General features: G+C 39.5%; 2 protein-coding genes and 1 long non-coding RNA gene across 4 annotated transcripts in view; 1 reads left to right on the top strand and 2 right to left on the bottom strand.

The window, feature by feature from the left end:
• Nucleotides 1–779: 779 nt before the first annotated feature.
• LOC144088726 (guanine nucleotide-binding protein G(I)/G(S)/G(O) subunit gamma-7-like) lies at nucleotides 780–2,327 on the bottom strand. The gene is made up of 3 exons (XM_077619346.1): nucleotides 2,277–2,327; nucleotides 1,062–1,188; nucleotides 780–980 (listed from the first exon to the last, which is right to left on the bottom strand). The coding sequence occupies exons 2-3, from the start codon at nucleotides 1,140–1,142 to the stop codon at nucleotides 855–857; spliced, it is 207 nt and encodes a 68-aa protein (XP_077475472.1). The 5' UTR covers nucleotides 1,143–1,188; nucleotides 2,277–2,327; the 3' UTR covers nucleotides 780–854.
• Nucleotides 1,676–25,593, top strand: part of dhps (deoxyhypusine synthase) — a 42,429-nt gene continuing 18,511 nt past the window's right edge. The window contains exons 1-10 of one of the 2 annotated variants that reach the window (XM_077619341.1): nucleotides 1,676–1,952; nucleotides 2,622–2,830; nucleotides 2,932–3,084; nucleotides 3,210–3,331; nucleotides 3,837–3,933; nucleotides 4,009–4,095; nucleotides 4,193–4,298; nucleotides 4,370–4,473; nucleotides 4,923–5,048; nucleotides 5,703–7,693. In XM_077619341.1, coding sequence (XP_077475467.1) covers nucleotides 2,636–2,830; nucleotides 2,932–3,084; nucleotides 3,210–3,331; nucleotides 3,837–3,933; nucleotides 4,009–4,095; nucleotides 4,193–4,298; nucleotides 4,370–4,473; nucleotides 4,923–5,048; nucleotides 5,703–5,798 — 1,086 coding nt within the window. In that variant the 5' untranslated portion in view covers nucleotides 1,676–1,952; nucleotides 2,622–2,635 and the 3' untranslated portion in view covers nucleotides 5,799–7,693. Of the gene's footprint in view, nucleotides 1,953–2,621; nucleotides 2,831–2,931; nucleotides 3,085–3,209; nucleotides 3,332–3,836; nucleotides 3,934–4,008; nucleotides 4,096–4,192; nucleotides 4,299–4,369; nucleotides 4,474–4,922; nucleotides 5,049–5,702; nucleotides 7,694–25,593 lie in introns of those variants that run through there. The other variant, XM_077619340.1, reaches the window with a different exon arrangement.
• LOC144088697 (uncharacterized) lies at nucleotides 9,003–15,635 on the bottom strand. Its single transcript, XR_013304921.1, has 2 exons — nucleotides 15,456–15,635; nucleotides 9,003–10,567 (listed from the first exon to the last, which is right to left on the bottom strand). It is a non-coding gene; the product is annotated as an uncharacterized LOC144088697 (long non-coding RNA).

Raw genomic sequence — 25,593 nt, 5'->3', positions numbered from 1 at the left:
TCTTGAAAATGGCTATGTGGGATATTTTAAGTTGAGAATATAAGATGACAGTTAAAAATAAATCTATCATCATTTGAATAAAAAAAATTGAATTTTGAAATGATTAGTACTGTATTTGTATGGGCAGTCTGTAAATGAGTACACAGTATACTATTTATTTATTTTAATGTAGTGTGTGTCCAAAGACATACAGTTCATCTAGATAATAAAGTATATACAATTTAATCAAGAAAATTAGGAATGCTGTTAAAAGTTCATATTTATTTCATTAAGTTCATTCATTACCTTTTCTTTCCCTCATTCTTTTCTGGGAATATTACCATGATTTATTGTTGAGTTTTTGTAACCTACTCCACTTTGTCTGAATGTATTCTATTAAAGTTCTTTCTTGGTTCAAAAAACGTGTTTGCAAGCAGTTTGGGTGTGGCCAGTGAATTACAACTCAAATTTACACAAAAAGTGGTTAGTAACAAATTACGTTTTCATGTTTGTATTCCTCCCTGAAGTAAATACAATTATCATTTAGATTTCATTTTATATTTACTTGGATTATCTGTGTGATATTAAAGTTGATTTGGTGAACTGAAAGCTTTGTGTGGGATACATATGCAAAAATACTTTTTCCCAACACAATCTGCAATAAAACCTCAGCATTAAAAGACTAATTTACCTCAGTTGTTTTACAGTAAATCCCATTGTATGACTTACCATGTATCTAGTAAAACGCAAATCATGAATATGTTCCAGTCACAAAGGATTCCATTTTATTCACCGTTTAACATCTTCCATAGGTACCAACATCAAATTAAATTTAATGAACTGATCTCAGAAATGACCATCTTTAAACAGGAGTCTTAAAGCAAAACGCAGGATTTCTTATCTTTGAAAGGGTTGGAAGAGGCAGTGATACCAGTTATTAGAGGGTCACTGCATCTATGGTCCAGGCAGTATTGGACCAAGTCTACTGCTGTAAAGGAAATCTAAGGAAGGATAAAGTTGGACAAACATCCATGAATTAAAGATTAAGGATTCTTGTAAAACACAAGCATATACGAACATACCTTTGTCCTCTCCATGCTTGCTTCTAGGCGGAGCTGCTCCACCATCTTTTGCACCTGGGCGAGACTGTTTCTGTAACTCATTTTCCACAAGAGATGACCACCGTGTTAGGTCGTGGCTGGATGTAGCCTGAAAAGCATCCAGCGTACCTTTTTGACCGCCACTATATTTGTATTTATGTTCATTCGTCGGGCAGGAGTAGTATGACCCTTTGAACATTACTCCAAAGGGCAATGTGGAAAGGTCACATAGATCAGAGCTCTTCAAATGGATTTAAGATGGATCTGCCTTTGCAAAAAGCCTTTTTAGTAGAGTACTCTGACAAATGTAAACTGTCGTTGTTGGTGAGCAGATTTGCAGTGTTTTTGCCTGTTTGTGAATGTTTTTTTTTAATTGAAATGAATTTCTTTGCATGTGGAGATTTTTTTGGACTGTGATTATTCCTATTAAGCATACTTGAGAATAAGTCATTATTTGTAAATTGTATTATTTTTAAATAAATGATTTTTTTAGTGTGGATTTTTGCCATTTATCCAACAGAATAGCTTTGTGTTCTCCTTAAATAAAACATGATGAACATGTCTATTGCTGTCAGTGACAGTGCACGAGTTAAACTGCAATACTTTTTGCCAGATCTCTCTTTTAAAATAAATGCTACACCTTTAACAAAAAACAAGTTTTAGGATTTCAGGGCAATCCAACCATAGATGTGAGCAACGAAGAAGAAACTTAGCAAGTTTGTCCTTTCCCACTCTCCGTTGAGCTGTCACAAATGCGTCCTGATCGCGATTTGTGGTGCCTTCGCTCTAAAATCACAAAAAGCAGAAGATCTAAAGGTCGTTTGTGAGACCCTCTTACATTCTAAGCACCGCATTCCCCGGCGTCTCTTTAAGGTGCGTAAATATGTGCCCTTTATTTGTTTTCTCATAGTTTTGCCTTCGATTGGACCTAGCATGTGTTAGCTTGTGTTTGCTGAACTGTCCACATGGCCAAGTATTGTAAAGTTTTGCCGTACTTAAGGCATTACGTTAAGATACACGGGTAAAAAAATGAAATACATTGGTTCAAGTGCAGGATAGTGATCGTTCATTTATAGGCGAAAACAACTAATTAACTGCAATTGACGGCGAGACGCGTTCAATTGATTTGAACTGAACGCATATTAGTTTACAGGTGTAGTGGGCCCGGTGGATGAGTGGTTAGCGCGTCGGCCTCACAGTGGGGGACCTGGGTTCAAATCCAGGTCGGTCCATCTGTGTGGAGTTTGCATGTTCTTCACGGGCCTGTGTGGGTTTTCTCTGGGTACTCTGGTTTCCTCCCACATTTCAACCAATTTAAGGTGTTCCCTGACTGTTGCCCATGGTTGGCTGGGATAGAATCCAGCACCCCCGCAAACCAGCATGAATCAATGACATCTACGAATGATGAGCTAATGTAAATTGCCTGCAGAACTTGCAGAAGGATAAAAAGAGCCACATGATTGGACATGCATCATGGTCAATGGCACTCAGTGACTTAAGACTAATTACGCACTGTATCGCACTGTCGTGTCTACCTTTCAGTTGTGGTCAAGAACATGGCAGAAAAAATCCCTTCTGTTGCCCTCGAGGCTGTACTTAAAACCAGCAGCGACCTACCAGAGGACTTACCCAAGATCAGAGGCTACGATTTTAACCAGGGTGTGGATCTCCAAGCATTGCTCAAGTCTTACATCTCCACAGGTTTTCAGGCCAGTAGCCTCGGATTGGCCATACAGGAAGTCAACCGCATGGTGAGAGTTTTAACATGTACTTTTAGACATACTCGTTACTTTTTGGTAGCATTACTTCTATTTTTTAGGGTTTGTCAGCTACTGTATGTATTTGTTCTTAGATCGAGAAACGTCTTGAGCCAACTGAAGCAGCAGAAAACGACTGTGGTGACCTGCCATCCCGCCCAGGTTGCACCATCTTCCTGGGCTATACTTCAAACCTCATCAGCTCTGGAGTTAGAGAGAGCATCCGATATCTGGTAGAGCACAAAATGGTACGTCCACTGTTATGTATTTTTAATTAAATAGGTTATTGTAATTCTCTTCAAATGTTCTTCTTTTAACTTGCCTTTTTTCCCCCAAAAGACCAAAAAAAATGTTTTTGTTATCTTTTGTGAAGGTGGATGTGGTTGTAACCACAGCAGGTGGCATAGAGGAGGACTTTATCAAGTGTCTGGCTAACACGTACCTGGGAGACTTCAGTCTACCTGGCAAGGAGCTTCGATTAAGAGGAATTAACAGGTTGGTATTGAGGAACTGTCTGACATATGCTACTGGGCTGTGCAGAGAAAGTGGACAAAAATGTGTTATTGAGAAATCACTTACAGTGTTTGTACTCATTTTTGGAACTATACATTTAAGATAAATATCTGTAGATGGGACTAGTTCAGGGTTAGGCAAACTATTCCACAAAGGGCCACCATTCCAACTCATAATGAGGACACCTTTTCCCCTTTTCCACTAATCTGGTATCCTACAAGTGGATTACAGCCAGGCGCTTCATGTTTTCCTGCAGAAATCATATTGGTTAAATTGGCTGTACTCGATTGGTTTGACCAAAAATCTGTACCCGTAGCGGCCCTCCAAGACTGGTTTGCCCAACCCTGGACTAGTTTGTTAAAGAGGAACAAACTTGGGGTAGTGGCTGGAATTTTTTAAAATTCCGGTCTTAATGTAATGTGTCCAAATTTCTTTTTAATCGTTCTCTCTAACACTCATTTCCCCCCTTTATTTTCTCTGGTTCAAGAATCGGGAACTTACTTGTTCCCAATGATAACTACTGTAAGTTTGAAGACTGGCTTATGCCCATCTTGGATCAGATGCTGTTGGAGCAGAACACAGAGGTGAGTCTCTTACAATATACTGCTTACTTACTAACTTTGTTTTTGTTGATGGTTGGAAATTGATTTGATACTTAGGGTACACACTGGACACCCTCGAAAATGATCCATCGACTTGGAAAAGAGATCAATAATACCGACTCTGTCTACTACTGGGCATACAAGGTTAGTCTGAGGTTGCATTATTTATGAAGTACATTAACCAATCATCTCTACCTTTCCAAGAATAAAAAAATGTTTATTTTTCATTTTATTTTATTAGAACAACATTCCAGTATTCAGTCCTGCATTGACAGATGGCTCTCTTGGGGACATGCTTTACTTCCATTCCTATAAGAACCCTGGTCTTATTCTGGATATTGTGGAAGGTAAAGGAGATTAATGAACTCATTTATGTTATACTTGATCATCTCCTGAATCTAAACATGTTTTTTTGTAGATATACGCAGGTTGAACAGCCAGGCGGTGCATGCCAAAAAATCTGGAATGATCATCCTTGGAGGTGGACTGGTAAAGCATCACGTTGCCAACGCCAATCTCATGGTAATTATCTCATTGATTCTCTCACCCTCCGCCAAAGTGCCTTTTTATGCTTTTACATTGGTGGAGGAAGTCATTTCTAATGTTTGTTTATTCCAGTTGCAATGTAACATAAACAGAGCATCACCTTCTATTAGATTCTTCATATGTTCTTGAATTAAAAAACTAAACTAAACAAAAAAATGGAATCTGAATGTGTTCAGATTAGAGTGGACCATGGTGATGAATTTAATAATTCATGTACTGCTTTATGAAGAATTTGCAACAAATGGTGTTGGAAACATATTAGTTTGTGATTGGCTCTCATGTCCCATTAATATAATAGTCACTCTGTCTCAATACATTATTAAGATGTTAGAATGCATGATCATTAATGTTGTAAAGTGGCATTTAGCTGACACACATTATTATATAATCATGGCGGAAACTTATTTTTACACACTTTTTTTCAGAGAAATGGTGCAGATTATTGTGTGTACGTGAACACGGGCCAGGAGTTTGACGGTTCGGACTCTGGCGCCAGACCCGACGAGGCTGTGTCCTGGGGCAAGATCAGAACTGATGCCAAACCTGTAAAGGTATCTATATCACTGCTTATGCTTACAATTTTCCACAAGTCAGAATCCTAATGACACCACTTCCGAATGTATGTGTAGATTTTTTTTTCATTTTTCATTCCAATGGGAAAAATATGTTTTGGAACTCCAACAGTGTATTCTTAACAGTTTTCATTTGAATCTCAGTATTGTAGGATCACTTGTCTGTTGCTGACGAGTGCTACCCCAGGTAAACTACTATTGCACCTTGTTCTACGTTTGTTGAAATACTCAAACTGGTAATCAAAAGTATAATATAGTTGCCAAGTCAATTTTCCTGGTTATTTATGACTGGGACACGGTTGTTGGCATCTGCATTAGAGTCAGGATAGGTATTAATTTTGCCTCACGGTGGCAGCATATCCTCTTATTGCCAGCGCCAAACTTTCTTAGCTTTTGGTCATCACTATATTCTCCTTTAAGGCTACTATATATACAAACATGTGGATAAACAGATTATCATGTCATTGCAAGCATCGATCGTTTTTGTAATATTTACTTTAATTTACTTTAGTTTATTCCAGTCGGGCAAAAGAGGGCATACATCCTGGGATGGTTGGGAGCCAAACTTTACAAGGTGTATTCTAACAAGTGTTTTTCTTTAAATAAAATCTTCAATTGTCCTTTTATTTCCAGGTGTATGCCGATGCTACATTAGTATTTCCTCTAATTGTGGCTGAGACATTCGCTCGCCATGCTGACCAACTGACCGCCGGCAAGAAAACTGAATGAAGGCGGTGAAGCTCTTTGTCTCATCACAGTAAGAACCTTTTTTTTTTCGGGGAAAGGAAGCCTTGCGTCAGGGCGGTTAACTTTTTATATTACCGCAGCATTTCTGTAAATTTAGTGCTGCTATGTTAAGGTGAGTTTAGCTTTCACTTCCAATATTGACTTGTTAAGACAAGTTGTTTTATTCTGATTTGGGTGGCTGCAACAACACCGTCGCATGCCACAGCATGCACCAAAGAAACAGTCAGTTGTGCGTTAACAGACGCCAGTGACGGAACGGAGTCAGTGAATATGTGGCCATGAAGCCAAAAACTGCGTTTATCTCGCTCATGAATTTCATTTGATTTAACAATGAACGCTGCGGATGATTGTCCACCTTATGTAAACCGTGACATCACCATGCAAGATTGCTTAAGAACGCAAACAATTAAGGATCTGTTTTCACTTATGATTCAGAGAAATGTACATGCAATACTTTATTTCATCATGTTCACCTCGTTGTTTGAAAATCTTTTAATCTTTCCTGTCACCTGTCTTATTTCTGCAATATGAATATCAATGTGTCTGAACATTTTAGATGATTATAGCATTTGTTTGTTATACAAGCTTAGCATTTCTTTTGTAGAGGGGTGGCCTTAAGAATAACATTACATTTTGTTTTGTTCTGTATCTATTTTTCCTTTTTAGCCTTGCAAAAAGTAAGTCGTATTACTTATGTATATACATATATATGTATGTATATATGTATGTGTGTATATATATATATGTATATGTGTATATATATATGTATATATATATATATTTATATGTATGTATGTATGCATATATATGTATATACACACTGTTTGTGCCGTTCGCTTGTTGACGTAGAGTTTTTACTAGACACAATACATCCTCTTAAGGTTCTTTTCCTTTCTGCTCTCGGCTAAAACAACCACATAATCAAGTCAAGCCATTTCCCAATGCGATAAATCAGTCTGATGTGGCAATAATATTTCCTGTGCCAATCACACTTCCTATATCCTCAAGTTGTTTTCCTAACCCACTTAAAGCTCACTATATGCTATACCTAAAAAAAGGGAATTGTGCATTCTACACGATAGTTACAAGTGTCTGTATGCTGGAATATTTTGTCTTTGTTTTGCTTTTGAGAATAAGTAACGACATCGGGACTATGATAACTAACTCTCAAAAAAACTGAGTCGTGCAATATGCGCACACTAAATTGCGTCTTCCTAAAAAGACTTTTCACTTCAAGTCATCTATAGACCGAGTGATTGTATTATGTCATCCTTAGTAGTCCAACAAAACTTCATCTTGATGAGTTTCTTTCACTTTTTTTTGTGGTGTCTCAATATAAAAAGTGCTGGTAACTGGGAATGGGACACTGTACTAGTCTGTAGGAAAATATGTGGTTTGGAGGTAGAATTTCAGCAACACATCAAATCCACAGCTATTTGTAGTTCACATTTAACGTATTGACATGTTCGTGTTTTTCCTGCGGGACATTGCGTAAGCTTTTTCGCTGCAAACTCACTTATTAACTGCCAGTGTATATTTAGTGTTCTTCTGTTACACCCAAGATTCCATAAAATGCCATCAAAGCTTAGGAAAATCTAAATTTGACAACCTCACAGTTTACACCGCATGTTGAGTAACTTGAGTTAACTTGAGGTGAATGACTTGTGTTTTTGTGTGTTTAATTGTGTACTGTTAGAATGTACAATGAAAGAAAAGTGTGCATTGTCATTAACGGATTGTAGGCTGCTGTATTTTAAACTAGTTTATGGTTTTTACTTTATAGCAGCCAATGTACAGCAAAGCAAAAGTAGATTATCTCACTGAACTTCGACATTTTGTGTGTGTGCAACGATTAAATACATTATGTCTTACATGCACTTATTCTTCATTGCTTGCGCTTATTGCTACGTGAGTCTGTTAAATTGGACCATGCGGAAAAGTCTGGAGTAGCACTTAGAAATCAGTGATTAATGTGATTGCCCAAAAAGCCACAATTTGGCAATAATGGTGCATTTGCCTTTTCAGGCATCTTTAAAAAGAGTATAAATAGCTTTCCTTGTATTTTTTTTTTTTAAGTTTGATTCTTGGAAGTTCTCCATGTGACAATGTAAATTCAAGCATATCCTCAACCATAAATCAAGGTTCGAAGATGGAAGCAGTTTGGAGCTGGATTAAATAAATTCACTTTACATTACATTTTCGCTGAGACTTGGACTTGGACTTGGACTTAGTAAGGACATTTTCTAGTTTAGTACGATTTTGTGCATTCAAAGTTGGCGTTTGACCTGGATTCGATTCAAGTTAGCCCAAAAGGATCCTCATAGTAATGCAAAGACCGAAACTCAGCGCCGAGTCGTTGTCACGCTACAAAAACGTCTACACAGAGCAGACAGTGTTTGCACCCACTTCCTCCCCCCCACGGTGGAACAATCAGTGCCCTGTGGGATGTGAACGAGCACTGCAGTCATAATGGCAATTATGTCTGTTCCTGTCCAAAGTGGCGGTGAGCAGCTAAGTGCTAGACACGGAGAAAGAAGGAGTAGGGAGACAATCAAGTGTGTGCTTCTCTGTCAGTTACACATTAGGATTAATTGTGTTCGTCTGCGGTTGAACCCAATCCCGTCCTGACTTTTTTTCTATTCTATTTATCTGCCTTTGCTATGGTAATGAGTATCTTGCTAAATCCATCGGGCAACATGAATGAACAGGTGAGTAGGTTCATGGGTGTGGGTGTGTGGGTGTGTATGTTTCAAGGGAAGGGCTGATACTTAGGTAAACTTTTGAACATGGGAAAAAGAAAAGTGTCCGCCTTATACTGAGAATCAGGAAGTACTCTGACACATCGTTTTTTTAACTGTAATGATGGAACGTGTGACATTGTTGCCGTGGTAACATAAAGCAGCAAGAAAAAACACAGAACCGATTGTTTTGACACCGATTTGTTGTGGAATTTTCAATATGCTTAAAGTCATCCACTTGTTAATTTGTCAGCTTTAGTTCCTTGTTTGAATATTGTTACTAAAGAGGCCAGATGACAACCAATATTTGTGGATCAGACAAATGACGCATGTTAAAATATCATTCTTATTTTAAAATTGCATCGTTTTTGTCGTAAACACCCAAAAATATTCAATTTGATGTAATACATTTTCACGTGCGCACAAAAACCACAAATGGACACACAAAAACTAGCAAAAGAATTTATTGTCAATGTCACAAATCAAATCTTGTTCTGTTAATCGGGCAAACAAGAAGCAACAAAATTCCTACTGTAGATCAAGAAACCCCCCCACTACTTATTAAAACCATATTGATACATAGCTTGGATATGTCAAAATATCAGCCCCTTTAATCACATATTTGAAATGTTTCCTTCCGGTAAGCCGACATAAGAAAGTGAGCATAAATGAGGGTCCGAGCCCCTGTTCCTGCTGAACTGAGCCAGCTGACGTCACACACTGATTATCAGCGCAGCAGGCACAGGAGACCAGCCCAGGAGGGGGTCCATACTGGGGTACACACAAAAGTACATATATTTCCATATATTTCCAAACTAATGGACTCTGTATAGTCAAGCGAAAATCTACAGGCCATGTAATATCATAACCAAAAACGCTGCAATCCCAAATTTGTACACAAGTCGTTTTCACAGGGATCTGATGATATTTGGCTTTTACAAAAGATTAGCAATTATTAGCAGATGGCATTATACTCACTCCCATAAGTTAGGTGCAGCACACCTCATCCGGCATTGTCATAACAAAGTGGTGAATCATTTGCCATGGACACACAGCACAAGAACAATGAATAGGCTAACGACTATTTTCTTTTTGATATCTAAATATGTTTAAAAAGTTAGGCTACCCATGGAATATTTTATTTAACATTTTAGACGTAAAGCTAATAATGATTCACAAACGCCTAAATTCTCCCTCACACTCCCTTTAACAACGATACAGAAAACAATTAGAACACCTCTTTTATATTTTACCAGAAGTTTAAATGACTCTGGCATTTTGAATTGTAAACATTTTAAATATATATTTTCACATGAAAAATTTCAAGATTAATTTTTTTTAACATGTATATATTTAACTGCAGATGAGATTTAGGCCTTTATTTTTTTCCAAAAAAATACCTTAATCTAGTCTTTTTTTAAAATCTGTAAATTTGTTACTTTTTGAACAAGATCTAATTCCAAAACTGAAATAGAAATTACATTTTCATCAAAAAACTGGTTTATAATCCCTTTTTGTTATGTCGTAAAACTCACACCACTCTCTTCCTCCAGCAAATGAAACACATTCTTTTGCAAAACATTAGCTTCAAAGAAGCAGAATTCTGCATGTCATGAAGATACAATTTGCAACTTGAATATGAAATCTTCAATTTGAGTAGTAATCCTTCAACTGCTTTCCGCTGATGCAAATGGACGGCAACCCGTGACCTTGATCTTTCCTTCGGGCCCCCTCCGGTTTGCAGCCCTGCAGCGACAGAACTTAACCACTGTGAACATGACAGACTCTGTGTTCACATGTGAGCTAAGTCCTGTCACGCCACGGCACGCCACGGTCAGGCCAGGTCTAGGCAGCAGCGGATGATGTTGTGCTTCTGCGTATGTGCTTTCTTCATGCCAGCCATTGGAAATCCCTGGCAATGTGATTCAGTCTTTAGTCTTGGAAATCACTCTGCCAGGAATTCCCCTGGTCAACAGAGACGTCTTTCGACGAGAAGCGCTGTCGTCGCCACATCTAAAACACACCACAATAGTCACCATTACCTTTTTATCGGCCACTGACCTTGTCTCGGCCCCGCGTCCTTGTCTGTGTGTGTGTGTGTGTGTTTGTCGTCAACTCCCAGACTTCCCGTGGCCTCTCTTATAAAAATAGCTTTTCAATGACAGAATGGAGAATTTGGTTCGAAGGAAGTGGCCAGTCAAGTGGCACTCCCTCTAATGGATGTGCGCACCAGTCCGTCTGATCTTTTTCCTCACGAATGAGTGAAACGGCTTAGTTTGCCCATTAAGAAATAGCTAGGAATGTGATCATTTTCATGCTTTTGATTTACGTTACTTTAAGCAAAAAAAGGCTGGTTTTAGTTTAGCGTTTACATCCTCATTCCGCTGCTTAGTTAGTGTTTAATAAGAGGTCCTTTTTGAAGCAGCATGTACAACGCATGAGTCAGCAGGACTCTTTTGGGAAACTCCGGACTCTAAATAAGTTAAAGCCTGTCTGTCGGGATGTGGAGCACAACTCTCGGGACACGTAGGGCGCTTATCGCCAATCTCCTACAGAAACTGTAGAGCGAACAGACTGGAAACACGGTCCCAAAATAGTATAATCGCTACCTACTGTTTTATTTGATGCCAAGCCAAAGTAAGGCACTTTTGCTCCAGCGCTTAATGTAATTGTTGTTCACGGTACAGCTTGTACAGTAAAAGGCTCAAAAGGGGAACACATTTCAAGAATTACCAGTAGTTTTCGCCCAATAAAATGTAAAAGTAACATTTTTCTAAACTGCCAAGAATAAAACTTTATTTTCCCAGTTCAGATTTCTACTATCACACTGTTGTAATCAAAAAAGATTTTGAAGCAACTGTAAAGCAGAGCTATTTGCAGCTTCATTTATTAGAATTTTCTTATTTTTAACAACTCGTTGACTGCCTTTAATAGCGATAGACGTCCAATCTATTTGAAGTGGGAGGATGGCAGTGAATGAACGTTCGTTCATTCACGCTCGCACTTCAAATGAAATGAAATTTCCCGAATACGGGATGAATAAAGTTATCCAATCCAATCCAAAATGTATTGGACGTCTACTATTCACAGGAGAGGGATTTTGGTTAAAGAAGAGGGAACAAGTAATGTGGAAAAGAGAGGTTAATGCAGGACTTTAAACTAATTTTCAGTCCTGATTTCAAATTGGAAGGAGACCAGGGAATAGTTTTACCGCACAAGAAGAGCTCTGGGAATATTTGTAAACTCTGCAAATTTCCACCATGCAACAATGGCTCCTCGGGTGGGCGAAGAAAAACCAAAGATTTACCCCTTTGGCTCATTTGTGTAAATGTTACCTAGCGGTCCCAGTGGTAAACACTCCAATTGAGAGGGTTTTTGTTTTCCTCCCTTCTGGCTGGAAATAGCGAATTGAATCAAAAGGTTATGGTTACATACAGACAATGACAATATGACAAAAATGAGTATTGATTATTATTGCAAAGCCTCTTATAATCTATTTTGGGGAGAAGAATCATACATAGTACCCTCAACTTCACAGAAATCATATTTGCAGTGCAGTGGGGATCTTTAAATGTATCCTATTACGTAGAGCGCAGTGTAGAGAGGGTCATTTTATGTCCCAACACCCATTAAAGCCATTATTCCGCCAACTCCTCCCAAACGCTTCATCCCGTAGTCTTCTCATCTTGCGCTATTTTCTTTGCCTTTTCATCTTTTCCATGGGTTTTCCCAGCTTCGAACCCGCAGCTGTCCTGCCCATTGGGCTCATTCCTTCCCTTTCCTTTCCCTTCCCTTCCTGTGTGATGACGCACACCGTCCAACACCTCACCTCAAATGCTCCTTGTGCGATTTCTCACTTTTGCGTTTGGCTCGTCTTGCTTATTTTGTGTGTGTCGACGTGACATGTATCGCTTCTCTCTACTGGGACGTTTATTATGGTTAGATGTAATCATAAGCTTCTGTGGAGCCGGCTGCGGCTCGTCTTTGTGCCAGTATTGTGCATCCTGAGGCGTAGAAGAGGGAAAATGAGTCTCACTGTGAGATCATGGCCAGGAAATGTAGCTCAGTGGAACGTTTGCATTAGGGCTAATGAGGGCATTAGGGAAAAAGGGCAAAGGCATCTTTTAAGAATTAGGGTTTTTTTTAGATTGTGTTGAAAAACCAAAATCTACATTGGTCTTTTAAGACTATTTAGATCACATGTGTCAAAGTGGCGGCCCGGGGGCCAAATCTGGCCCGCCGCATCATTTTGTGTGGCCCGGGAAAGTAAATCATAAGTGCCGACTTACTGTTTTAGGATCAAATTAAAATGAAGAGTATAGATGTATATAAAATTTCCTGATTTTCCCCCTTTTAAATCAATAATTGTCATTTTTTAATCCATTTTTCTGTGTTTTTAGTTCAAAAATCATTTTGTGAAATCTAAAAATATAAAAAAAAGCTAAAATAAACATTGTTTTAGATCTATAAAAAACGGAATATTCAGGGCTTTTAATCCATTCTTTTAATCCATTTATTAAAAAAAAATCTAAATAATATATAGCCCGCAAACCAAACCGAGTCTGACACCCCTGATGTAGATGTACTATAGCCGCACCATTGTACGTGATGATATCGACGCTAGGGTTTGTTGTGTCGTACTGTCACTCTGACTGCAACATTGCTTTTGGCTTTTGTGCTTTAGAAGCTAACTTGTCCAGGATCATTTCTAATATCAAGTCCCATGTATACCGCATATTGTGTCAATGCAGTTTCTACACGACAATAGACAAATCCCGATATGATTCGGTTTGAGATACTGTTAATGACAGTTGACAAATTGCTGATATTGGTGCACACCATGCACAGTCGATTGTTGACGTGGCTGCTGGCTGTTTTTCTCTGACCGTCACTCTTCGGGGTTGACTTTGCCGTTTACACAAGGGCACACGGTTAAGTGGAAAAGCCTCTGTTGAGACAGCTGGGTCTCAAGCCCTTGTTGTTTCAACGCATATCTTTTCCCAGTGCCCTTGCACAAATACACGTGCATGTGCATTAAGAGATGCACACAGGCAATGGGCCCGCACACAATGCTATCGATAAACAAACACGGTTATGTCAGCGATGCTGCTGGGCAAACAAGGTATGTGCGTTAGCTGGCTTCTCTTGGCCTCATAAAGCTCAGAATAGCACCAATACAGGCTGATGTGACATCATTCACACTTCTGGGCTGGCGAGAGCTCCACACGGCAAACAGTGCACTTGTGTGGTTTAATAATGTGACATACTAATATTGATACAATTTAACGAAGTGCAGAATGGGCGTCCTGAATACATACTTACTGGTTGATTACTCATTATGCATCTATTTCTAGCTTTTGTCAACCAAGATAACTTTTAAAGACCAGAAACTTGTCGTAAATAGCAAAACATTTTTTAGAATATGGATATCTAAACGCAACACATGCGTTGACAAAGAATATGAAATATAATTATATTTTCCTATTTATTTAACTTTTTACGTAACTTATTAATTATGTGTTTACTGTATGTCACTAACAATGACATCGATATTAAATGGCACATGGCCAATCAGATTTGGACACCCTGTTTAGGCAGGGATGCAACTATTTTCTTTTCATAAATCTGGCTATCCCACCCTTTAAAAACAGTTCTAGTATGCAACTGTGAAATTGCGGCACTTTAGACAACAATCAATCTTTTGTCAGCAAACAATGTTAACTGGAGGTGCACTTAAATTTTATGTGTAAATCTAGCAGATCCACAGTTAGATATTTGAGGCCACACACCTTGCTGCTTTACCACACCCTGCCTAGCTAGCAGACAGTGTATGTCTGGGTATGTGCGCGCATGTCGGCGTATTCATTTCATGTTGCGTGCGAGAGTGTAATTATTACTGAGACCGTGACGTTCAAAGACTGACTCTCTGGCGCTGCTTGCTGGATGCTTTTCGCTCCGTTGCGTACTGCGCTTGGCTTTGGAATCAGTGGGACGGGCCACTTGGTTGACATTCGTCTGTGGGAAATCCAGATGAAGATTTTGCAAAGAAGAGAAAGTCTCCCGGGACCACGAGCCCATCCCCGAGCTGGTGGTTCTGCTCCGTGTGTAACTTTATCCCCGGCCTGGTCCTATGCCAATACACCCTTACCACCACCAGGCCTCTACTTAGTCCTCAGCCGCACTGCTGCCATGAACCACACGTGCACAAATGGAGGCAGAAACATGCGATGGCTTTTGTTCCACTACGCCATCCTTTTTTTCCTAAGCCTGCTCCCATTACTGCATTCCCTCAGATGATTGTACCTTCCTAGCATTTAACTAATGATTCCCAAATGGGATACCTGCACCATTGTTGCTCCATTGTGCTACACTTTGGTGTCGACCAATGCTTTCAGAAAGAGAACCAACTTCCTTCTAAGGACTTACGAGGCCTTGGAACAATAAGAGCAATGTTTAGCCAATCGAGCCTGTTGAATCGCTGCCCCGACATCCCGTCTCTGCTTCTCGGCGACTTTTAATGACCCCAACCGTGACCTGGGAGGGCGCGTGGACAGGATGATGACACGCATCCACAAGGGCGCTCACCGACGGTTGCGTTGGAAGGCAGACAAACAGGTTGAGGAAAGCTAATTATGTCATTCACCAGGGTGGAGTTTAAACTGGCAGACATCCCATTCAAAGAAACTATTTGTGTCCGACCTTTGCAATGGAGACGCTTCCACTCGACACAATGTGAGAATGAGCATTCAAGTCCCCGATCAACAGGTTGCAGCTTTTGCTATATAACGTGAGCCTCACTGAAGAGGGCGCACAAATCAACACATAACAGGAAGTATACAGTAGACAGAAAAAGGCAAAACGACAATGTCGGTCGGTGTCCTCGGGGAAATGGTGCGCTTACCTGAGAGAACATTGTTACTCCTTTCTTTCGTCTCCCGTTGACTCCTAACCATGCTCTCCAGTGGTGTGTCTCAACTATACACAGATGTTAGCCTCTCTCGCCCTCTCTCTCTCTCTCTCTCGCCCTCCCTCTCCTTCCAATGTAGTCTCTCTCTCTCTGTCTTCTTGAGCAGTGCAGACACCAATGTGTGTGAACGCCAGTGTGTGTCTGGAAGCCAGACGGGGTGAGAGTAAGCGGGTGGGCGGGTCTGAGCCCAGTCCAGGGGATTCCTTTATGACGATGTCAGAGGAGAAGAGTCCTCCTCTTCAGTGTCGCTCCTCTGTTTCACTCAATCCCAAGCAGTGCACCCGATTTCCTCCCCCACAGGAAAGGGGGCAGGGAGCTAATTGGCCGCACAGCCGCTAATAAATGAGCAAAGGCAGTCCGAGTCAATAGCGAGCAGGAAATGTGCAGAAGTTCAGCAGACAAACACGCTCGGAAAGTCAGTGTTAGAGACGCTTTTGAGTATGCAAACTTTTTAACATTGTTAACTATCCACGTCAGCGTCGGATATTGGCGCAACAGCTCCTCGAGGATTTGTTGGGTGTTTCGCCAATCAACGCCAATTATAAAACACACAGAAAATGGGTAGTATGATAGTTTGAGAATATTGGAGGTTTTTGTTGTTGACTCCTAACATGATTTTGAAGGTTAAGTAATCGATTTGGTATTGTGCAATACAACCAGGTTGTGAGATTTGAATCTAATTGAACGCTCTCGTATTTGTGTAGCTTCTCGATCACTTTAGGTCATACGTGTCAAAGTGGTGGCCCGGGGGCCAAATCTGGCTCGCCGCATCATTTTGTGTGGGCCGGGAAAGTAAATCATTGATGCCAACTTTCTGTTTTAGCATCAAATTAAAATGAAGAGTATAGATGTATATTAAATTTCCTGATTTTCCCCTTTTAAATCAATAATTGTAATTTTTTAATCAATTTTCTGTGCTTTTAGTTCAAAAATCATTTCGTTAAATCTAAAAATATATTAAAAAAGCTAAAATAAACATTGTTTTCGATCTATAAAAAACTGAATATTCAGGGCTTTGAATCCAGTTATTTTTATCCATTTATAAATAAATAAAAATCTAAATATTATATCTAAAATGGTCCGGCCCACGTGAAATCAAGTTCACGTTAAAGCGGCCCGCGAACCAACCCGAGTCTGACACCCTTGCTTAGGTACATTGAAAAAACTGAATGGTAGGCGTGTATGTTGTTTGTCCAAGGTGTACTTGGCCTCAGATAGGATGGGCTACAGCCTACTCATGGCCCGAGTGAGGACAAGCGGTATTAACCATCAAGGGATGAGTTGCAATCGTTTATCAAGTAAGGAAACATGAAGGCGGCAAAGTAGATAAGATCAAACTTTATGGTACTTGTCATCTATGTGCACAATATTCTATATCCCTTTATATTCAAAATCCGTTAAGAACAGCCTCTGTAGGGCTGTCATTATTATATAAATGGCTTGCATTGAAGTTTTATAAAGCATTTTAAATTAGAGGAAAAGTTTCTCCTAGTGTGGCATGTGGAGTCCTCATCGTGTTTTGTGAAAGATTCAGTGACTTAAATGTTCAAACTGAACATAACTTTTTTCCCCCTTTAAGTACCATTCTGTTGTATTACGCACGATATATTCACATTTAATCTTTTCCTACATTATTTTTTCAAGAAGATTCAGTGACTTAAATGTTCAAACCGAACATAACTTTTTTCCCCCCTTTAAGTACCATTCTGTTGTATTACGCACAATATATTCACATGTAATCTTTTCCTACAATATCTTTTCAAGCATTCAAGATTGAAATCTTTACTTATAATTTATTTTTTTCGCTCACAATATAATGTGAATATTACCTCTGGACAATTCGCCCATTATAGTATTGCGTATAGTATTTTTTTTACGTGCCGAAATAACCGATTTAGGGCGTTTACGTCTAATATTGGCCTTAAGTTTGGGGTATCGTTTTTTCTTGTGACTTATTTGCTGATCTATACCCATTATTATTGGGACCATGCGCATCAAACACGTCCACGCAAACAACACATACTGAGGAGCAGCGTCACAATTTTCTGAGGGGTGTGATTAAAGCTTTACAACTTCCCCTCAAGCCCTTTGTGTGCATGTGTGTGTGAGAACAACAAAAGTCTTACACAGACAACTACGCCCCTGTAGACGTCACGCATTCCACTTACAGACACACAGACACACACAAGCTTGTCTCTTAGCAACACATACATTGAGGCCAAGTGAAATGACTGTGCCAGAAACATGCATAACCGCAAACACCTTTCGGCGTTGTAATTGATGATGTTCTTTTCAAGGTATGGTCATTTATAGTTCGAATTGATTAGACTTTTGTAATGACTCTAATGAGCACCACTTTGTGCATAGGCAGAAAGCATATTTGAGGAGAAGAAAAGTTTCCATGTCTTTCTTGTGGTCAAAATGCAGGTGCACGCGGTGTACACTCCCTTCTAATTTAGCCTCCCCGACCTGACTTTTAACAGAGTTGGTTCTGTAATTAGTCAGACAGATTAGACTGAACAATGCCCTCCAAACATAGACTATTAAAACCACCAGAGGCCACTCCCAATTAACTGAAATGATTTTAAATGCAATGAGATATATATTTTTTTAAAACAGATTTGCCTTTTTAACAAAGGCCACATTTTTCACGTCGGTCATTGTCATCAGCATTAAGCGCTTTAATCACTAAAGACAGGAGATTATCTTAATTATTATTAATTTTTTAGAATTAAAATGACTGTTATCAAGCTACTGGGTACACATAGGTTGGCAGGCGGCCATCATGGCGGGTTCTGCAGGTGTAAGCGTAGGTTCAAGGCTATTTGTAGTGGTAAGAATGAACCATTATGTTATGAATGAGGAAGTTGCAATTGCGCTCGGTTATTATATCTTGGTGGGATGTCCTAATCATGCCAAGCCTTTATTTAAACCTCTACATTTGTACCTCTTCAGCACTTCAAATATATTTATGGTATGTAGAAACAAATCAGTTCATAATTTTAAGTTTTCAAGTATAAAACACATAAATAATCTCCCTATATATTTCTGTTTAAAGTCTCGACGATTCAATTATGCAAGATTTCAACCCTAATTTTCCTTTTAAAAAAATCCAAAGTATGTTTTCTCTTTTAATTTATTTATTTTGGAAGCGAGGTTTTCACAAATTGTGGTGAGATCACCCGTACCGCTATCCCATAAATATTATTAATTACTCAAATGCAATGATAAACTTTGCTAATCAGCAATCTTAATTAAAGCACATCAGGCCTGTAGGTTTCGTCTTGGTTTCAAGACGTAATTAATTTGTGTTTAAGTGCCTTAATTCTACTATTTGTATGCTTGGATACAAGTGCGTCACCCAATCACGTGAGATATTGAATCAGCTGACCATCTTGGTGAGTTGGTGAGTCACTGTGTGACTATTCTTGGCTGCAATGTCTGGGAGATTAAAAAAATACATTAATAACATTTCCTCTCAGTTTTGGAGTGCAGTCAGATCAAATTATGTATCAAATCATCCAAAATTGTACTTTTTATACCCCAAAACATTTAAAAAAGGAAAATAAGTCTGACATTTATGTCATCCTGTGCCCTTTTAATCCTTCAAGGTAGATAGTATATTGCATTTGGAATGGTTTCCCAGAGGAGTAACTGATGGAAACTTCAATAGTCTATTTCAGGGTCAAACTGTTGCCATCAAGAGACTTTGAGACGTCTTTATTTCATGATAAAGCATCTTTGCTAGTCACCAGGTTTTAATGCTACGTTGCATTATAGAAATCGTCATTGAAAAGTGAGTGTCTCTGCTAAAAGGATGTTTTTTTTTGTTATTAACTTTGGTAATTATGACAGGCTTACATAACACAGGGAAACAACCTGCATTTGCAGACCAATTAGTAACCATAGGAATGTTTAACTTTTAAACCTTAATTAGATTGACCTGGTTCCGAATTGATTTCATTGATAGTAACTGCTAAATTATCCAAGTTTTGTTTTATCTGTTGGGATGTGTAATGTGCCATAATTATACGACAAAATACTTCTTTTTGTGTTGTTCTTGAAGATTTGTGTGCATTTAGCTGGTAGTGTAGGCACATACAATTTGTCTGAGTTGGCAATTTTTCTCAAAGGTGAATTTAGTTTGACATTTCTAGGATACTTTTTGGGTCTAAACTGATGTGGAGTGCAGTGGCCCCAATTTATGAAATCTACATGACAGATGAGACATATTCCATATGACTATGTTTGGCAAAGCAGCTATTATATGATAATATATGTTTGTGACTGTGGTTTATTGTATGACCTGATTTATGACCTACATAGCCGGAGTAATGACTGGGCTTGGACGTGGACTTGCTTAAAATATTGTTGGTTTTTGCCAGATTAACTTTAATGACTTAAGTCGCCTCATTTTCACTTTTTCCGCGTTCTGATGTCTTGTAATTGCATTGGCAGATGTCTGATCCATATCGGATTTATAATCAACGTTTTAGTGAGGCTATATTCCCATTGAAAGTTCTACGCTTTTTTCCTCTTTTGAGCCATGACTCATTTCCTGAAGGTGCCACTTGAGAGTGAAAAAAAGACATCGGAATTGTCACTTCCATCCTATAATGTAAATCCAACCTTACATCAGCACTATGTCATTTTGCAGATGCTAAAGTGAGGTTTACGGTAGGACTTGATGAGGTGCGTGCCTCTCCCAGCTATCAATGCGACAGCCATCTTGGCATTTCTTTTCAGCTGATGAAATAGTTTGAAATACTCTGCCTGAAAGCTTTCCCTGCCCAATGTTAGTTTAAGGAATCAAAGAAATGACACATGCATTACGTACATTAAGATCAATTCTTTGTTAACAAAACAGAAGAATTGGATTGAGAGTTTTCGAACATGTTCAGGAGATATAGTCTACAGCACATGTGTCAAAGTGGCGGCCCGGGGGCCAAATCTGGCCCGCCGCATCATTTTGTGTGGCCCGGCAAAGTAAATCATGAGTGCCGACTTTCTGTTTTAGGATCAAATTAAAATGAAGAGTATAGATGTATATTAAATTTCCTGATTTTCCCCCTTTTAAATCAATAATTGTAATTTTTTAATCCATTTTTCTGTGTTTTTAGTTCAAAAATCATTTTGTAAAATCTAAAAATATATATTAAAAAGTTAAAATAAACATTGTTTTAGATCTATAAAAAACTGAATATTCAGGGCTTTTAATCCAGTTCTTTTAATCCATTTATAAAAAAAAAAAAAAATATTATATCTAAAATGGTCCGGCCCACGTGAAATCAAGTTGATGTTAAAGCGGCCCGCGAACCAACCCGAGTCTGACACCCCTGCTCTACAGTATGTGTAAATCTAGCAGATCCATAGTTAGATAAAAGCAATCTTTGAAATGTTTCTCACGATAAAAAGATATATTGGTGTGTATTCACCTTCTTTTATCAAATACATTAATTAATGAGACTTTAATTTATAAGTTATTCAAGTTAAAAGGCATTGCTCAGTCAACATTTTTTAGCTTTGATAGCAAGATAAATTAGAATTTGGAGTGAGCCCTAGATACGCCACTGAAGTACATACAACACTACAAGATGGGAAATATGGCTTTCCCCAACGTACACTAAGGACTCTTAATGCAAACAAGTTTTTACTAGATTTAAAAAAAATGTCATCGCCAGTCATTGACAATTAGACATCCAATTCATTTCATCTTGAAGGTTTGGCTTTGAATGTTCATATTTCCATAAAAGAGAGCAAAAGTTCACTTGCCCCTCCTAGTCAAAATAAATTCCACGTTTATCACTGTCAATGGCAGCCAAGAAATTAAATAGAAAAAAAAGTTTAATATAAAAATTGTCTGCAACAGATTGAGGTTTGAATTAACTTAGATGAAGAATATTGATTTAATAAGTCAACTGATCTCCAACGTAGCTTATTGAACAAAGTAAACATGTCAATAAAGATTTCCTGGTATTTCATTGCTTATTAGCTCAAATGTCAGCAATTGTAGCGTCATAACACCTCATCAGCATCTCTTTTAGACATGTTTGTCTACACCCGCCAACAAGCCATCAGCTAATAGGTGGCCTCCGTCTTTCAACGCTCAGCCCCTTTTGTCTCCCTCATCCTCATCCACTCCACCCCGAACATCCCCATTCTCTCCCGGGACACTTGAGCTCACTACTTTTTTTATTCGTCTCGGCTCTCGCTGGAACACAAAGCGAGCAGCGGCAGGTCATAAAGTGCAGAGAAAAGATCTCGCACGCATTGGACGGAGGCCTCGTCAGCCGTCGTCTCCAAGGCTTGGACTGGATTCTCTTGACTTTGATTGCTCTTTCCCGCTCTCGCGCTCACTCTCTCTGGTATTTATGTGTTGGCAGTTACCATGGAGACAAGACACACAAACACTGTTGCGGTAGACAGGAAGTGCTGTGGAACCACAATGGCGTCACTGCGGCTGTGCACTCGCTCGCCTCGCGCTCTCCCGTCTGCCCGAGCCAGCACGCATGCTATTATCCTTAGCAAGGCAGACCACATGGCTCTGTCGTAGCGTTGCTTTTTCAGCTGCGGTCCTTCTAGCGCCGGCACCCCCTCTCCCCTCGGCGGCCATGTTTGCCGCGTTTTGGAAAAACCTCGTGTCTGATTTGCGGTGTCTGAAACGCGCCGCTTCTTACTCTGATTTGCCGGAAAGGGCTGCCTTTTTTCTTTTTGTGTTTACTCATAAAAATGATCGAGGCACAAGGCGGTGAAGCTGAGCTATTCTCAAACTTGAAACCCTGGCTTTGCAAAAATACGTTTGCCACTAATTATAGCGGTACCTTCATTTCCGATGCCCTAACCTGTGAGGTTTTGGAGTTGAGCTTTTTCTCAGTTACTTTATTAGCTTTTTTTTATTGAGAGCCAAAATTTGAGTTGCGAGTGCACTTCCGTTACTCTCTAGTACACTGGTGTCAAAGTGGCGGCCCGGGGGCCAAATCTGGCCCGCTGCATCATTTTGTGCGACCCGAGAAAGTAAATCATGAGTTTCTATTTTAGGATCAAATTCAAATGATGATAGATGTACATTACATTTCCTGATTTTCCCCTTTTTAAAATCAATCATTGCAAATTTTTAATCCAATTTTTTTCTTTTGTGTTTTTAGTTCAAAAAGGATTTTGTAAAATCTAAAAATAAATATACAAATATTTTCCGTTTTCCACTTTAAAAAATATATTTTGTTTCAATTTGAAATAAAAAAACATGATTAAAAAACATTTCCCATTAAAGCTCAAATAAACATTGTTTTAGATCTATAAAAACTGACTATTCAGGGCTTTTGATCCAGTTCTTTTAATCCAATTAAAAAAAAAAAAATCTAGATATTAGATCTAAAATGGTCCAGCCCACATGAAATGGCATTGACGTTAATGGAGCCCGCGAACCAACCCGAGTTTGACACCCTTGCTCTAGTAAATGGAAAAATATAGAAGAACTGGCACTTTCTGCCATTGTCTAAAGAGGAAAATCAGTTGGACACAAATATTAACTGAAAAGGGAGGATGTTCAATTTAAAAGCGCAACAAATGGTAAACATACGTCGTCAGGCACAATTGTTGATTATCCCTTGAGATTAGTCGTATTTTTAAAATTCTCTTGAAATTACCTGGCACGTTATGCCTACCACTTTTGGATCATTGTTAAAACGAATTCATTGTTCTTGTAAAGACAACTTGAAAAACATATTTTGTCCTTTTGACGTAATCATTTCTGGTGTATTAAACAAGTCAACAGGTGAGCCAGTATGAAGGCACGCTTGTGGTGCTATTGCAGATTCTTACATCAGAATGGCTTTAGCGTCCAGTGTCCACGCCTGCCTGCCTGCCTGCCCGCCTTGTCTTTTGTACACATCCCAACTCTAAATATACTCCCCTGGAAAAACCCCTCAAATAGATATCGCCCGCTCCCACTCCACAGGCTAAAAATAGTAGGACCACCTTTGCAAGCCCCACCCCACCAACTAGCATACTCTATTCTTACTCCCTTGTTGGCTCGCCCGGGGCCTTTCTCGCCTCGCTCGTTCAGTCTCGGCGCTTGAACGGCAGTCCACAGGATTTGTGTGACACTGCTCTTTTGTTGTCTTCCACTCCCCAAAGCGAGCTTCTCTTGACGTTTTCAACTCAACGACCTGTAAACCGACACTCGGCAGACAAAGGCATCTTATAGCCAGCTGCACACTCTGAGCGCTACGTAAATATTCAGTCGTGCCAAGCAGAGTGCGCGGTTCTACAACAAGCTATTTATTAGTTGCCCACTGTGTAGAACTAGTTGGACCGCGATTCCCTACGTTAAATTGCAAGGGAATAGCGTCGTGTACTGTGAGGTGTTCCATGACTGGGTGGATCCAGGGGAAGTTTGCTATGAATACATAATCACTCCCTTGAAAACTGCTGACAAGATTGAAAAATGCCTTCATGGTTTGTCTGACTTTTGCTAGTCCATAAAATACTGTTTTATACTTTGGTTCTGGGTTGATGTTGGCCTTTATGCCTTTTTTTGTTAGTGAGGGTCCATTGTTATTTCTTTGTTATTGCGGAAAACCCCCTTGAAACCTTCATGATTTGATTTTCTGCTCCCATTTTTCAATTCTTTACACTTCATTGACGTCCCCATTGGTGGCAGATACGATCCGCTCAACTTTCTTACCTTCAGTTGTTCACTCCAATCCTCTGTAAGTCCACCCATCCATTCTTCCAACCTCCCCTCTGCCCGTCCCTTTGGTCTATTTGTCAAATCACCCGACCACCCGGGTGGCCAGCTGGCTCACCGAGAAGTGTTGCAGCCATTGCGGATCTGGCGGGTGCTGAAACACGGAGAACAGATGAGTTCCCAGGATACACAAGCCCAAAAGAAACCCAAGTGGATTGGCTTGTGGTGAGCTCATCATCAGAGCGAGCCATGAATCAAACAGAATAAGCAAAGGATTATATACAGATAAAAGAACCTTCACAGAGATGCCGGCCTAGCACTGGGAGTATAAAACATGTTTTTCAGGGACGACAACGCCGACATTTGCTCCAGCAGGGATTGATTTTGACAACTACCGGCAGCTTTGTTGTTACCAGACAAATATAGTCGGATTAATTAGCGACAAAGAAAAATAGATGCTTTGACGCTAGCCCGCAAAAGAAAAAACCCGAATAAGGCTCAATTGTTGGTCTACGGCACAGGTGTCAAAGTGGCGACCTGGGGGCCAAATTTGGCCCGCCACATCATTTTGTGTGGACCGAGAAAGTAAATCATGAGTGCCGACTTTCTGTTTTAGGATCAAATTAAAATGATAGATATAGATGTATATTATATTTCCTGATTTTCCCCCTTTTAAATCAATAATTGCAATTTTTAATCTATTTTTTTCTGTGTTTTTAGTTCAAAAATAATTTTGTAAAATCTTAAAATTTATACAAATATTTTCTGTTTGCCACTTTAATATGGAACATAATTAAAGAAAAATTTGGTTTCCTTTTGCAATGAAAAACAAATGATTAAATAAATGATTAAAAAACTGAATATTCAGGGCTTTTAACCCAGTTCTTTTAATCCATTCATAAAAAATAATAATCTAAATATTATATCTAAAATGGTCTGGCCCACATGAAATCAAGTTGACGTTAAAGCGGCCCGCGAACCAACCCGAGTCTGACACCCTTGGTTCTAAGGGTACTCTGCTGATCCACTCGACTGGATGTGGAGTCTTTTTTGAGTGGTCAGCGAGAGCGGAAGCCTATCTGTGGCCACATGGTGTTTCTGTTCCTCCATTCTTGCCGTTGACATCATCAGGAGTGACACGCAGCCGAGTGACTTCCTCCATGCCATTAATCATACTGCCCAATCCCAACGCACTTTACAGCTCCACACCACATTCTGTCCCCTCTCGTCAGCTTCCCGGCTCCGGCGTGAGCCGCCGACTCCATTTCCCAGCCGCTCGTCCGCTTAAACGGCGACCCCTGACCCTCGCCGTTCGCACTCCCTTAAAGTTACAGCCGTGAAATTCAAGCGCCGACCCTGCCTGCTCCTCACCTGCTACACGAG

This window comes from Stigmatopora argus, chromosome 14 (genome assembly GCF_051989625.1).
Source record: "Stigmatopora argus isolate UIUO_Sarg chromosome 14, RoL_Sarg_1.0, whole genome shotgun sequence".
Classification (NCBI taxonomy): Eukaryota; Metazoa; Chordata; class Actinopteri; order Syngnathiformes; family Syngnathidae; genus Stigmatopora; species Stigmatopora argus.
The sequence above is the reverse complement of the archived record's forward strand: the minus strand, read 5'-3'. Positions and strand labels throughout refer to the sequence as shown.

What these genes read in the sequence shown, in the direction of transcription:
- LOC144088726 (XM_077619346.1), bottom strand. Translation starts at nt 1,142, where the DNA reads ATGAGTTACAGAAACAGTCTCGCCCAGGTGCAAAAGATGGTGGAGCAG. An exon ending in CAAGCATGGAGAGGACAAAG is followed by an intron (nt 981 to 1,061) that starts GTATGTTCGTAT and finishes ATCCTTCCTTAG; the next exon opens with ATTTCCTTTACAGCAGTAGA.